This window comes from Aulostomus chinensis, chromosome 16 (assembly GCF_037954235.1).
Source record: "Aulostomus chinensis isolate RoL2024-O1b breed Wild chromosome 16, RoL_Achi_v1.0, whole genome shotgun sequence".
NCBI classification, from domain to species: domain Eukaryota; kingdom Metazoa; phylum Chordata; class Actinopteri; order Syngnathiformes; family Aulostomidae; genus Aulostomus; species Aulostomus chinensis.
Window position 1 is genome coordinate 3,607,264 of NC_141335.1, and position 15,502 is coordinate 3,622,765.

A 15,502-nucleotide genomic window follows, 5' to 3' on the forward strand; every position below is an offset into this window, starting at 1 on the left:
AACTACGCTCATAATCAATACTTTGGTGTCATTTATATTCACTTACAGTGTCAAAAGTTTGCCAACAATATTACAGGGTGAGACGAACAAAACGTATGAGTGGATGTTGTTTCTTTAGCCTGGATTGACTCTGTTCCTCTCTGGACGTTGGACTGGAACTAACAGAGACATTTGGAAAGTTGTGGTTTTTCACCATTTTCTGATATTTTCAAATAATCGTTTTCTGGATTATCAAAAAACAACAACAACAACTGTTGTCTTCAAAAGATATAATCAACGGTGAGAACAAGTCCTTCCAGCCATAGTAACTCATTACGTCGCGTCTTTGGCCGCTTCATAGCATCAGCTGCACATTCTTCTGGTGTGGGCAGGCTAGAAAGATTGGTAGCTGCCGCCTCTGACCGCTAGCATGCCACCGCTGGGCCTCATGGGATTGGGTTGCAGGATATTCCCCTACTGGAGCGCTGAGGGGGCAAACACAGAGGTTGTTTGTGTGAGCAATAACACAAGGTGAGATTGGCTCCTGCAGTTCTTTGGATTTGTTTGTTTTTCCAAAGGAGAGGCGGTTGTTACTGTAACTTCCCACCTCTGATACAGAGCAGCAGCCAGCCTCTTCATTTAATTTAGTCTCACCCGGAGACACTGCAGGGTTCTGTTTCATCTCTTGGTCTCAGGTGTGTCTGACCTGTATTTGTCTCTGTCTCGGCTATTTGGAGCCCAACATCCTTAACTCTTTCCCTCCATCTGTATGTCCCACATATTCCATGTGATAGGGATGTGTTTTCCAGATGGTCTTCAGCCTCAAGTCTCAAGGTTGTAGTCTTTTAACATTGGACTTCTCTGTTACCACTCCCTCATATCAGTCCCTGCAAAAAATATTTTTAAAAAAATGCTTTTCAAAAAGCAGTACGGTGGAGCAGTGGTCCTCACTGTGGCCCCCATCAAGAAGGTTGTGGGTGGAACCCTGGCTGCAGCACGGGGTCTTTCTGTGTGAGTCTCCATGTTCTCCCTGTTCCTGTGTGGGTTCTCTCCAGTACTCCGGCTTCCTCCCACAGTCCAAAGACATCAAGAGGGACCAGGTTAATCCAGACTCTAAATTGACCATAGGAGTGGCTGGGAGAGCCAATGGTTGTCTGTCTCTATGTGTTGGTCCTGCCATGGACTGCCACGTCCTTGTCGTTCACTTCCTCTCACTTCAGAACTCAGTCAACAGAGGTTTCTCATTTCAGATCCATCAGCAGAAGAGAAACATACTTTGAACCCTCCAGTGCTTCTACTGTTCTTTTAATGTGTGCAGTATGTAAAGTACTCATGTATGAAATCAGTGCTACTCAAATAAAGTTGCCTTCCGTCTCTGTTTACCTTCGTCCTCCTCTGTAGCGGCTAGCCTCCGTCGGCCTGGACGCCAAGAACACGGTGTGTGTCTGGGAGTGGAAGAAAGGGAAAGTCCTAGCAACAGCCACGGGACACTCAGACCGGGTGAGACTGTGTGTGTGTGTGTGTGTGTGTGTGTGTGTGTGTGTGTGTGTGTGTGTGTGTGTGTTTGTGTGTGTGTGCGTGCGTGTGCTTGTTCGTGTGTGTTGCAAAGACTGAACACCTCCTCTCCCCTCCAGATCTTTGACATTTGCTGGGATCCATTTCAACAGAATCGTCTGGTGAGCTGCGGAGTCAAACACATCAAGGTAACATGATATTTAATTATGAGGACAACCAGAGAATTCTGTTGCAGATCAGTGGTCAGGATGAACTCACACGACAAACAAGACTCCACGTTCCATGGCTGAGAGGGGAAAGCTTCCTGTTTCGGAGATGATGAACTATCGTCCATGTCTTCCCGCTCTGTGTCTGCAGTTCTGGTCCTTGTGTGGAAATGCTCTCACACCAAAGCGTGGAATATTTGGGAAGATGGGTGACTTGCAGACCATCCTTTGCGTGGCGTCGGCTAAAGACGACATCACCTACTCTGGGGCGCTCAACGGGGACATTTATGTGTGGAAAGGACTCAACCTGATCAGGACAGTTCAGGCTGCCCACGGGGTGAGTCTCAGCTGCCTCAGCTTCATCTGGGAGAGCTGCGGTTGAGTCCTCTAACCTCCTTCCCCGTGGTTTTCGTGTGCAGGCTGGTATCTTCAGCATGTACTCGTGTGAGGAGGGTTTCGCCACAGGAGGCAGGGATGGCTGCATCCGCCTGTGGGACGTCGACTTCAAGGCCATCACCAAGATCGACCTGCGAGAGACCGAGCAGGGATACAAAGGTGCGCTGCGAGACTACAAGTTGTTGAGTTTTCAAATTCATTTCATCACGATGGACATGCAGTTATAGTCAGACAGTGAGGCCCAGAGTAACATCACAATACTCTTGGGCTACTTCAGAATACATCTGGATGTTTTAAATACCCCCTAAAGCCCCTCATAAAACTAAATTCAACCCTCTGATGCACACAGACACAACAGTGAGGCGATTCCACTCACGCCTGCAAAATATTTGTGTATTTATCTATCATGTTTCTACTGGAATCAATTTAAACGTGCGTGTAAAAAGGAGTAATTCACAACCAATTTAACAAAACAGTTAAACAAACCAGGAGACTGGCAGCTTCAGCGTCAACGCACCACAGGTTGGTGGGATGACAACAAACATACCTCCCCAAAAGTTGTTATGCTCCTTTAACGAGGGTTGCGCTGATAGTTTGCCTTCAGCATCTCAGTTACTTTGAAGTATTTACAACATTTGTATGAGAAGAGTTGGGTGTGAGAGTGTGTTTCACCGCTGTTCTTGCAAAATTCAGAGCCGTAGAAAATAAAATAGGACCCCCACACTGGTGAGCTCCCCATGGACAACTTTAATCCTCTGTGACACGGCAACATTCAAAAATATCAGCTCTCCTTTCTAACAAAATCATATTCACCTGTTACATTTTGACATTGTTTAGTCTTAATTTCAAGCTACTAGAATCTAAAAATCATTCATTTTGATGCCTAACTCTTTTTTTTTTTTTTTGGTTAGAACCCCTGCAAAAGTAGTCAAGAACTCAGCCGCTTTGTGGCGTCTATCTGTGTGAGTCCATTTCACTGAAAGAGGATGAAGCTTCTGTTGTATGAGACCTTTAAACTCGTAGAGACCTTTCCTGTTAATGAGAGCTCTGGCCTTTCCATCTCTCCCAACACCTCCCAACAATCTTAAAACCTTCTCTTCAAACCTAATTTAACCCACTGAGGCCAAATATCACCGTGAAGGCAACCCCCCCCACCCCCACCCCTCCATCCCGTCGACGCCCCTCCGCCTCCCTGAGACAGAGTGGAGCGATGAAGAGATGAGAAAAGGTCGTTTTGAAATATCCCATTTGAAAGTTAGGCAGCTTTTGTGTTGTCACATTCTGAGAGTGAAATAAACGTCGGCTCTTTTCCTTCTCACAGTATTTGAGTGGTTCCATAGATCGATGTGTGAAGCGCTGTTGAGTTGACGACACAGTTATTCGCTTTGCGTTCTGCGTCCGAGTCTGCAGGTCCCGATGTCAGTCTTGTGAAGCTGAGGTTTTCAGTAATGGGCAGAGGTGTAAATGTTTACTATTGACTGTCTCCTGTCGGTCTGGGAGCTGACCTGATTTTTAGAAAAACCCAGAGGTGGTGGTGAATATTCCAGCCCCTCTCTTTCCGCTCCTAAATGTCATCCTGCAGCAGGAGATGAATTCCTTGAGGAAAATATTTGTGAGCCATTAAGCCCCTGGCCTCCTTTTTTAGGTCTCCCCGATGAGGATTTTTGGGAACGGAGGAAGGGAGGGAGGTGGCGCGTTTGTTATCTGTCAGAGCTGGAGACGGTGGCGTTTTGGAAAGGGCGGGTTTGATGAATTTCTTTACCTCACAAAGAGCTTTAGAGAAAGTTCAGGGTGCAGTGTCACTCTTCCTTTCAACCCAGGAAAGAAGGCACTCTCTCGCTCCTCTCTAAGCTGAACATTCGTGCTCCGGGTCCAGACTGACAGCTGACACTTTTGGATGGACTTAAAGAGTGCTCTCGATAAACTTGTTGCCCGCCGGAGGAAGCCCAGTAGGCTCGGAGGTCACCTGCGACCAGCAGCAGGTCAAACATTCACTGGACAGACTGTCATTCTGTGACTCATGGAACATGGAGGATGCGTCCTCCTTATTTTGCTCCTCTGACATCTCAAGTAAGATGTGGAGAAAAATGGGACCGAATTCGACCAAATTACGCGTCAAAGGAATTTTTTACCCAAATTCTGTCGTAAAGTTGTGATGTCAAGATTAGCACACCTGTACGTAAAAAAAAAATAAAGGTCAAGAGGATCTTGCAGCGCTAACATTCAATAACCGTGATCATCGGTTTCCACTTGGACGTTGTTGATGCGCGCGGTACGATATCATGTGGCGTTGACGTGAACGCATTGCTGGCTTCATCTTTTCTCTCCGTGCCCTCGCTGACGCGTTAACTCCATCTTTTGCGCTCTAGTATTTTAAAGGCTATCGGGTTTAAGTCGTTGTGACAAGGAAGAAGTTTAACATCCGCCGGTGATACCCGGGGCAGCCGGGACAGAGACGCCACCGATACGACTGTTTTAACTGGTCAGACGTCTTCCAATCCTGTGCAGATACCCTGAAGGAAACGTCCTCAATCATGATCATATTTATAAACTTGTCTGGTGTCGGGTTGTGTTGGCTTGTGAACCTCTGGGGAGGAAGTTCTAACAAAGTTACAGGAAGCATCATACGCTGACCCGGGCCGTTGAGCATCTCAGTTAACTGAGTTTCAGATTGGATTGCTGTTAAGAGCTGACAGTGAGGCCGGACGTTACGGAGTAAAATAAGAGGAGGCCGTACCTGCTCCTGTTCTAGTGAATTCAGCACTCGCCCTGCAATGACACAGGCCGTCGTCTCTGCATTCACCACCAAACCGATTTATTTTGCCATCACAAAAAAAGAGCACAAAGTAGTTCAGATAGTTTGGACTCAGAGGCGCTCGAATGTAGCATTTTATTTCACCATTTTACCACAACCTTCACTGTAGTGAATACAATTCAGCTATTCAGCCGTTTCTGTGTTCGATGTGCAGTGTTTTCCGCTGAATTTGTAATGGAAAACAAATCTCATAATATATTAATAACATATATTTTGAGATTTGTTTTAATGCTAATATATTATTAGCCTGCAAATGTCCATTTAAGAGTTACATTTCCTCAAAATACACGACATACATTGTTATATTTCTTAATATGTGTGAATATTAAGGAAATTCTCCTGGATTTAAACAGTTCTTTTCTCCTCCGTCACTCAATATTTGCACTCTTCTTTTTCTCCTCATCTTTTATTTATCTTCTTTCTTTTAATCGTGTCTTTATCCTTTCCCTCTCCAAACCCATTTCTGTCTTCCCTGTCTTCCCTTCCTGCTGTTGTTCTCCTTTGCCATCACTCTCTCCTCAGCTTAGCACCTTACATCTTTCCTCCTCTCTCTCCCTGTTTTATTTTGGTGTTCCCTCACAGCTTTCTCCCCCCATAGACTGAGACAGTTTTTATTGTCGATGTGCCTGGTTTCTCCTCTTCCCTGCATAAATCTCCTGGTTGTCCTCTTCCTTCCGCAGGTCTGTCCATTCGTAGCGTTTGCTGGCGAGCTGACCGCATCCTGGCAGGAACGCAAGACAGTGAGATCTTTGAGGTGAGGAAGAAAACAAATTATGGTGAAACAAAGTCCGGCCCCATGCTGGTCCCCCCCCTGCGGAGACAGGTTTTTAGAGAATTTCTTTAGTTTTATTTTGGAGGGAACACCTTTGTAAAATGCTCATTATGTGGTAGTATGTTATAGTATATTACAGTTTTATGATCGGGGGGTTTGATTTACCTATGTTTTAACTGATTTTTTTTTATATATAGGTACAAACAATCCTTTGACACTTGAATATTGCTGTGCTTGGACTTAGTTTGTGTGTTTTGTCTTCACAATGACTAAAAAAAAAAAATACTGCCCTCCCAGGAATAATGTGGCAAACTGCATAGAGTAGATCAAACTTGTGAGCCAGCTACAAGAAAATGCAGCTAACTGTAGGCAAGTAAGTAAAACAGTTAAGCATAAGAAGAAGAAAAAAAACAGCTGACTGAAGGTTATATAAAGTCGCCTGGTTCAAAGTGGCTGAAGTAGTTTAGACTGGTGAGTATAGGTTTATTAATGTAGCTCAATGGAGGCTATTTAACGTACTCTAGTTGAAACTAGCTACTGTAATTTAAGCTAGCAAACGCAAGATAGCAAAGCTAGCTATCTGCGTGCTAAGTCGGCTAGCTCAAAGTGGCTCCGCCTGTAGCAGCTACAACTTGCTTCTCACACAATATCAAATCCTTTTTTTGTGTGCTGAGGGAAGTTTATGTGTTAAACTACATTTTCCCGCTAATACAATGCACTTTACTCTAAGTGGGGCTTTTGATTTGTGAGTTTTACTTTCGATTGGGTACATTCACGTTGTTACATTTGTACTTTAAAGCTTACAAAGGCTGTGGATACTCTTTCACCACTGACATTTCAACAGTCCAGTAGCCCAGGTTGCGTGTTAAAACAAGTCTGAAGCCACCACATGTGAGAAAACACCAGGGCATGACGTTAGCGAGGCCTGCATCTGTTTGTATGGGTGCAGGTGATGGTGAGAGATCGAGACAAACCGCTGCTGATCATGCAGGGACACAGCGAGGGAGAACTCTGGGCGTTGGACATTCACCCCAAAAAACCTCTGGCTGTCACCGGCAGTGATGACCGCTCCGTCAGGTCGGTGCAGGCACACGCATGAGCAGCTGCCCAGTGCATGACTAGGAGGGGGGAGCTGATTTCCAGCACATCAGCAAACTGTCAGTGTTGGAGAAGGTTCCTGTGGGACCAATTATATTTGAGCAGAGTTAGCCAGGTGATAATGAGGAGCGCAGCCGTAAAAACAAAGACGGATGCAGCTGTGTGCTGACCGCCACTGCTGTTCTCTGTCCTCACTTGCTTTGCTTTTATATTTGAGGTTACAAAGATTCCAAAAATAATCTAATGACAGCAAGAGTCCCAGAGGAGGATAAATGGACTGGACCAAAGTGGGTTTTATGTAACAGATCAGGGAAATGAAATGTTGAGGATGGCTAATGAACGGACATCCAAACATCTTTGTTTTATATTTTTAATACAATTATGCACCAATTTGTAAGCACATTGAAGCAAACTGAAGTTTGGATTTTTGACTAAGCAGTGCCTGCGCCGTGCTGCTGATCATCCCTTATTTTTCCGTTTTTTTTTTTTTCCCTGCCAATGCTGCACGTTATTTACCGATTTTGTTTTCATGACAATACAGCTGTTAGGGTCAAGGATGTGTAACGTCTCCAGGAAATGAGTGTGAGTCACAAGGTGCAAGTCATGTGTGTGTCAGGCTGTGGAGTCTGGTGGATCACGCCCTCATCGCTCGCTGTAACATGGAGGAGGCCGTGCGGAGCGTGGCCTTCAGCGTGGACGGATCCCAGCTGGCTCTGGGCATGAAGGACGGCTCCTTCACGGTGCTGAGAGTCAGGTGACGCACAAACACAACTCAGCAAGTCTTTGTTATATCGGATTTATTCGTGCTTTATTGTAACGCAGCATAAACAGGATATTTTTTTCCCACCTCAGGGATATGACGGAGGTCGTTCACATCAAGGACAGAAAGGAGGTGATCCATGAGATGAAGTTTTCTCCAGATGGTTCGTACCTGGCTGTTGGCTCCAATGATGGACTGGTGGACATCTATGCGGTTGCTCAGAGATACAAAAAGGTAGGACTCAAGTTGTGCTGGCAGGAAGACTGGAGATTTCTCCCACGAGTTGGTTTTCGGAATCAGAAATCTGCCCGTTTGTCATCCCAACACCTGATGATGAATAATCTGGCTGCTGGACGTTCAGGTTGCGTCTTGCTACTTTGAGCAATAACAAAGACTGTTTTGCAAATTAAAACTCCACAAATAAACAATAACAATTACAGCGCAGACCAGAGAGTAAATCAGTATGAAGGCAGCCCAGGAAACGAGTCAGTCTGAGACATTTTTCGACGCGACAGCCATTGTGAGATGTCATGATTTTACTGTCGCACAGCAGCAAAACAGCGGGCAGGTTTCATCCCTCAGTGTAACAGTGAGATTTGTTCGAGGATTCAACCTTACCAGCGCTGTTTTTTTGGAACGGCCCTCGTCATATACTAAAGGCGCTTGAGTCAAGCATGCCAGTTCTTTCCCTTTGTGTACAACAGCCTTTGCCTAGTTTGCCCCTGTGAGCCTGAGGCTGTTTTCGGGGTAATTTAATCTCGCTATCATTACTTTGACGCTGTTGTGTTGGTCAGCGTGTCGCCCTGCCATACGCGCCGCCACCCAGATCAGTGGTCACGGAGACTGTGCCTTGTGATTCAATATCAGGAGGATGAAGGCGGGGTGCAACATCCGCCACGCCTTTGCTGTCAGATTTCATTGGACTGTTGCATCCCTCTCAGGTGGGAGAATGCAGCAAATCCACAAGTTTCATCACACACCTGGACTGGACCCTGGACGGCAAAATCCTGCAGACCAACGACGGAGCTGGAGAACGCCTCTTCTACCGAATGCCCAGTGAGTCTTCACCTCGTTTCAGATGCATTTTTTTTTACTCGGGTTTCTAAATTATACATCCACAATTTTGTTTCTTTCTCGAGGCAATCATCAGATGTGATCATTACAAAAAACCCTGTAAACCCTAAAGGAACTCCCATTCCACTCCTAGAACGTTTCTCCTGTCACATCTGAATTTGATGACAGAATAAGAGATAAAGAAGCTCCCGTCCCATCCTCTCCTGGAAGAATACCTGCTGCGCCTCAGTGTCTCTGAGGGTGGGGATGCAGCGCTGTAGACGGGGATGTTTTTGATCTTTTGTTAGACTCCATACACAACAAATTGGCAGACAGTCTTTTTTTTTTTTTTTTAATAACTTCAAAGATGTCTCTCCCCGCAATGTCAGCTGCCGTGTTGAACATGACGTAAATTCAAATGGAGTTTGGCTGTCAGTGTTTCTCTCGTTCATCAAATCGCTCTGGAAGGAATCTGAAGGACGGTTGTTCAGCCGCGTCTTTATCGTAGGTTTGGCGTGGGCTCCATCCAGTTGAGTTACAGCCGTTTACGGTGTTTCACATTGATTGGTTATGTAGGTTTACATGTAAGTATTGGTACTAATACCATCTATTGCGCGTATTGTTGTGGATTGCTGGTTGTGTTATGTTTTACTGTGCAATGACACAGTTGTCTAATCTTAGAGCCATACACACAGCACCTTTTCTACAGGTGAGTGCAATATAAGCTGCTTTGAAACAGCTGTAATAAGAATTTAATAAGAATCAATGTGTGTGAGGACTTTTTTGACCACTTTTTGCCAGGAGAAACCAAAGCACGACGCTGACACAACTATTTTATGTTTTAAATACATTAAATCGCCATATTGCCGACCATAATAAGAATGAAATACGAAACCGGCTTTGACCAGGAACCGATTTCAGCATGGAAGATTAGAATCTGCACATCCATACAGTTCCTTCCATCTTTTCTCCTTGTGTGCAATTGATTGCTATTGATAAGAATGTGCAGATATGCTGTTTTTATCAGCATCTACAGACAGACGAAGCCGTGCTCCAGTACAGGAACATGTATTTCCTAGGCATGGAGAAGGGAAGATATTTTAATAAACAGTCTTTGTTCTTTCTCCTCCTCCAGTGGGGAAGCCAGTCCTCAGTAAGGAGGAGGTGAAAGGTCAGCACTGGTCGACGTGGAGCAGCGTTCTGGGCTCAGAGGTCAGCGGCATCTGGCCAAAATACTCAGAAACAAGTGAGATTAATGCCGTGGATGCCAATCACACTGCTGCGGTGCTGGTTACTGGAGACGACTCCGGCCTGGTAAAGCTCTACCGCTTCCCCTGCCTCAGGAAAGGTCTTTATCTTGATTTATCTGCTGTCTTTTATACGTTAATGTCTTTATCTTGATTATTTATTTTGTCAATTTTCCTTGTCTGTTTTCCTCAAAGGAGCCAAATTCAAGAAGTACATCGGGCACTCGGCCCATGTGACCAATGTCCGCTGGTCACATGACATGCAGTGGGTGCTGACCACAGGGGGAGCAGACCATGCCCTCTTCCAATGGAGGTTTCAGCCAGAAACAGTTCTGAACGGAGGGCTGGACATCAACGTACTGGGTAGGAACGCAGGGTAGTTGAGTAGAGGCACTCTGAAAGTCTTTCCTTTCAGGCTTGTCGTCAGTTGCTCCAGGTCTTCTCTGGTAAATCAGTAGTTTGGTAAACTTGTGTGAAATTGGGCTCGTTTGTTTTCCACAGACAGTCACGGCGACTCCAACAGTGAGGAGTCAGACAGCGACCTGTCTGATGTCCCAGAGCTTGATTCCGACATCGAGCAGGAAACACAGATCAACTACGACAGACAGGTAGGTCCATCGATCCATGGTGATCCAGTTGAGGAGCTCTCAGCTTGGCAGCTGCTTCGCTAGTTGGACCGCAGCGGTGCTGGTTGTGTGTATCCTTGCTGCTGAGAGCTGTATTCCATCTTCCTTTGAATTTCCTCAGAATGCACTAGGGCTCTATCTGGTTGCCATGGAAATGCTAAAACACGCCTTATCTCCACCGCCAGCTGCTGCCTGGCATGGGTTTCTTTGACTACTGTTCGCTAGTTGGCACCAGAGTTGCAACAACGTGCTGCTTTGAGATAGAGTGTGTGTGTGTGTGTGTGTGTGTGTGCGTGTGTGTGTGTGTGTGTGTGTGTGTGAGTGTGTGTGTGTGTGTGTGATGGAGAGAGTGAGTACATGTGTGTCTGTGTTGCTGTACATGTAATTGTAAAGTCTAGGAAAACTTGAAATCAGCTACTAACATAATTGTGTTTGCATATCCTTGGTCTGCCAGTCTGAGAATTTTTTCCTCTTTTTCTGCACATTTTCTCAGTCTTTTCTTCCCTTCCTCCTTCTCTGCAGTTTCTCCTTTCTTTTTTCTCAATTGTTCAGGTGTAATCAATTATCCTCATTCACTGCTGCACCTTCTATGCAGAGGTTGTCAAAGGTCAGGCCTCAAACATCAACGTTTGGTTCAGTCGCACAGTCGAGATGGCATGGATAAAATGTTTTGTATATTTTTATCAAACTGACAACAGGCAAAGATATGGAGAAAAGACGGCGTTTGAATTCCAGGCACAGTTAAACAGCCTGGTCTTGACTGTGCTGATCCTCTGCGACTGCAGAAATATTCAGTTTTGTAAGTGGCGTGAAGACTCAAGTGGAGCGCTGCCAGTCAGCTCCCAACCTCCTGGGAGGAAAGTCTCCCGTGATGAAACTCTCAGATGGCTGAATCACGCCGACTCAGCCTCAACAGAATAATTTGCATGAAAAATCAGCAGGAATATTCTCAACTGAAAGTGTTCAGTTTCTATCCAACACGCAGGCTCAGGGACAGATTTTTGTGCTGCAGTTGTCACTGAATTCGCTTCGACAATCCGTATGTATTCGATGTCAGATTATCTAAGAGGGCAGCCGCTTCACCCTCTGAACCAGCCCGGGGAGAAATGACCGAATCTAACATTAAATTTGTGATTGTGATCTTTTCGACCTGCAATGTTAAATCTTTGTATGGATATGATCTATTGGGCACCAGAGATGCATAAGTGACTGCAGTGTGGTGAAAAATAAGCCCACAGTGAGAGAGTGAAAACACAACATGAGCAACAACACACACACACACACACACAAAAAAAGACCCAGAAATCAACAGTCTGCCACTGAACCGCACCTGGTACACTCCTCCTGGATGCTTCCTGAGGGAGAATTCAGTAGACATATTTCAGCAGCAGGAAGCTCATGAAAAAGTCATAAGATCTGAAAGAGACGTGTGGATCAAGTTTTCAAGCCGATCCTGATGAGATCTCGGTGGCAGGGAAAACCCTTTAGATTTTAATGACCTGTTCTGACCGGCATCGCCCGCAGGTGCAGCCCTGGAAAGACTGCAAGAAGTGGTTGATTGTCAGTATTTTGTTTTTACTGTTCCACATTACACATTTGATGAAGAAATGTGTGTGTGTGTGTGTGTGTGTGTGCGCGCATGTGTGTGTGTGTGTGTCTCTCTTCTCGTAGGTGTATAAAGAAGACTTGCCTCAGCTGCGACAGCAAAGCAGGGAAAAAAAACAGCAAGTCGGATCTTTAAAGAGACAAAGAGGTCCGGAGCAAGGACTCCGGCTGCAGTTTGTGCACGGGTAACGCACCAGTCTGCTCATGTGTAAAACTTCTTTATGTGAATGCGACAGCAGGTTCACGTCTTACGAGCTGAAATACAGGGAAGAAGGTTAAATGTGTGTCTCGCATAATGTTGATGACACACACATATGAACTATATGTCAGTGCTGAGTTGCACTAGTTCTGCTTAAATTCAAATTGTTCAATTTTTTGACCTGATCTGTAGTTTGTCTGTAATTTTAATGCACTGTTTTTCTCACAACCAACTCCTGATGGAAATATCTACATTCTATCTACTATATACCTTAGCTGTTAAATGTACCACGAGCTGTGTGCTAAAGAGGTGGTGTACAGTGGCTTTTTAGACCTTTTTCTCTGAAAACAGCCGCCTGCTGCAGCCACACTATGAGTGTAAGAAGGCAGAATGATAAGAAAGAGAGAGAGAAAATAGGCAGGCATCAGAGAGCTCTGCTTTGCTAGCATTCCTGACTGATTCCCACCAACCATTTCCTGGACTCCATCAACTCTCCTCCAACACAAACACCTGTCGAGCCATGCCTGGTTTTCTTCCTGTACTAAACATTAACAGGGACTTATCAAATCTAGAAATTCATTCCCACTAAAGCGTTCTGAATGATTTGTTCACAGGTACCGTGGCTACGACTGCAGGAACAACCTGTTCTACACTCAGGGGGGAGAGGTGTTGTACCACGTGGCGGCAGTGGGCGTAGTTTACAACCGGCAACTGCACAGCCAACGCTTCTACCTCGGCCATGATGATGACATCCTGAGCCTCAGCATCCACCCACTGAAGGACTACGCCGCTACAGGACAGGTGCACACACGCGTGTACACACTGTATTAGGCCTTTGGATCGAGGCAGGTGAAATAAGACCTGACAAGACATGTGATTGTGTCTGTGTTTCCACCACTCACTCGCAGGAGTTAGACATTTACAAATGTGAGGAAGAGACAGCAGGGCTGAGCAAGTTGATGTATGGACCAGGACGGGAGGGGGAGATGTCCATGAGTTAACTGATCGGGGTGGCCTGACTCCCCGAAGGATCAAATCAGTGTCACGTTTGCTAAATCAGTGCTTCTTGGAGTGCAAATTTTCCACATGGACAAAAACTCTTGTTTTGTCTCAGTAGTTCCAGAGTGCAACTGACTGGCCTGGGAACACTAACAGTTGACCCAGGAATGCTCCTGGCTAGCCTCACAGTGCGAGTGACGAGCTTAAGATGGCAAGGAAAGCCAGAAACGTCCAGCATCTCGGTAGCGTAAGTTTGAAGTGATACTGATTAGCTTAGGAATGCTAGTAATTAGCCAATGGAGGCTAGTGATTAGCCAGGCAGTGTGGGCAGCTAACCTGTGAATGCTGCTGGTAATTTGAAGCGTAAAGGTCTATAGCCTCTGGATGATTGTGCCTTGAAGTCCTGGTGACTAACCTGGTAGTTCAGGTGACTAGCCTTATAGTGCATTCGCACTAGCTAGAAAATGCTCATGACCAATGAGTGACAAGTTGGGGAATGACCATGACCCATGGGACTCAGCTAGGAAGGCCACTGACTTGCCAAGGAAGGCTAGTGATCGGCTCAGGCTTGCTGGTCAGTGTCGCGCCAGCTGATAATAGTGATGGTTTCCATATTGACGTGCCCTCCTCTGCTTTCTCACTTGTCTAATTTCTTGCTCTGTTCTGTCATCGCTTGACATTTGAACTCAATAAAACTGTCGTCAGGCATCAGATGCTTTTTAACCGTGGTCTTCCTGGAGACTCCTGATTGAGCGTGTGTGTGCAGGTGGGGAGGGACCCGGCTATCCATGTGTGGGACATTCAGACCCTGAAGTGTCTTTCTTTGCTGAGAGGATTTCACCAGAGAGGAGTGAGCGCTCTGGACTTCTCAGGTACCCTCAGTTCAACTCCCTTCAGCTTCTTGAGCGGTGCCACTTGAATTCTGATCATGTCCGGGTCTTTTCAGGTGCACTCAAGTGCTGCACATAATGTTAAACAACCCATGATAGAACTAGAACCAACCCGGAGCAGACGGAACATATAAAAGATGGGACTCCAACCAGTACTGTCTGTACTGTCCTACAATGTCACATTGGATTTATACTTAGAACATTATAATGTTCGGCAAAAACACTTTTCAGGCCATTATTCATCTTTGCAAAGCCTTGAGGGAATAATAGTAAACAGTGTTTCCTTCCTGATTTAGCACCTGTGGTGGAGGTGCTGGGGTAGTATCAGATGATGTAGATCCTAGCAACAAGTGGATGTGCTTGTCTATTTACCACTGAGTTGAACTAACAACAACTTCATTTTATTATTTATAATCTGCGCGCTACCGCACAAAAGCGGCTGTTGACACATCTCCTCTCTGTATTTCTGATTCAGCTGATGGGAAGAGCCTCGTCTCAGTTGGAGTCGACGATGGACATTCAATTGTCGTCTGGGACTGGAAGAGAGGAGAGAAACTTGCTACTGCCAGGTACTGCAATGAACCACAGCAAATACTTCTAACCTACTGTCAACTGCTGTGGTAAACTACAGCAAAACTACTGTGAGATCGATATACTGAATTAAACTGCTGCTATTACAAATCATAAATAGTGACGCCACAACTCAGCTAACCTATGACCACATTTAATTACTACGTCTGTCGTAGTAGGTGTACAACTGCCAGTAAAGCCGTTAAACCTTTTTACTCTACAACACCTCGTGTTTTCCACTTTCCTGCTGTTGATTTGAAGTCCTGTGAGCATTAAGAGTTTTGGAACAGTCAAATCCAGGGATCACTATTCTCACTGGGTGTAACTGTGTGTTTTCTGCAGGGGTCATAAGGAGAAAATATTTGTGGTGAAGTGTAATCCCATGGTGATGGACAAGCTGGTCACTGTGGGAATCAAACACATCAAGTTCTGGCAGCATGCAGGTAAAAACTGTACAGGTGTTCATCCAAACAACGAGATGAGAACCTAGAGGAGGATGTTAAGTTGCATTTCATGGCAATAACTTTTGGAATACCTCTCGAATGTAGTTTTCCTGCCCCCATGCAGAATTTTGCTTATGGTATTTGTATTCCTTTGAATTCACCATTAGCACCATAAAAGAATTGACATTTATGTACGTTGCTGACCTTTTTCAGGTGCGGCAGCCAGCATCCTGAAAGAAAATCGGAGTGAATTTGAAAGCGTCCTGTGTGACGTCTGTGACCTTTAATCCTGCGCAAAACCAAGAATAATCCAATTTATTTCCCATAAT

The 15,502-nt window shown here is 45.4% G+C and overlaps 1 protein-coding gene across 4 annotated transcripts in view; it reads left to right on the top strand.

The window, feature by feature from the left end:
* Positions 1 to 15,502, top strand: part of LOC147247169 (echinoderm microtubule-associated protein-like 6) — a 55,655-nt gene that overhangs the window by 18,788 nt on the left and 21,365 nt on the right. For 2 of the 4 annotated variants that reach the window (XM_086180352.1, XM_086180353.1), the window contains exons 3-19: positions 1,381 to 1,479; positions 1,614 to 1,682; positions 1,852 to 2,037; positions 2,120 to 2,255; positions 5,592 to 5,665; positions 6,633 to 6,760; positions 7,398 to 7,535; positions 7,634 to 7,775; positions 8,483 to 8,597; positions 9,730 to 9,942; positions 10,037 to 10,204; positions 10,343 to 10,449; positions 12,139 to 12,257; positions 12,886 to 13,072; positions 14,037 to 14,142; positions 14,636 to 14,729; positions 15,073 to 15,173. In XM_086180352.1, coding sequence (XP_086036478.1) covers positions 1,381 to 1,479; positions 1,614 to 1,682; positions 1,852 to 2,037; positions 2,120 to 2,255; positions 5,592 to 5,665; positions 6,633 to 6,760; positions 7,398 to 7,535; positions 7,634 to 7,775; positions 8,483 to 8,597; positions 9,730 to 9,942; positions 10,037 to 10,204; positions 10,343 to 10,449; positions 12,139 to 12,257; positions 12,886 to 13,072; positions 14,037 to 14,142; positions 14,636 to 14,729; positions 15,073 to 15,173 — 2,182 coding nt within the window. Of the gene's footprint in view, positions 1 to 1,380; positions 1,480 to 1,613; positions 1,683 to 1,851; positions 2,038 to 2,119; positions 2,256 to 3,007; positions 3,059 to 5,591; positions 5,666 to 6,632; positions 6,761 to 7,397; positions 7,536 to 7,633; positions 7,776 to 8,482; positions 8,598 to 9,729; positions 9,943 to 10,036; positions 10,205 to 10,342; positions 10,450 to 12,138; positions 12,258 to 12,885; positions 13,073 to 14,036; positions 14,143 to 14,635; positions 14,730 to 15,072; positions 15,174 to 15,502 lie in introns of those variants that run through there. The other 2 variants (XM_086180354.1, XM_086180355.1) reach the window with 2 other exon arrangements.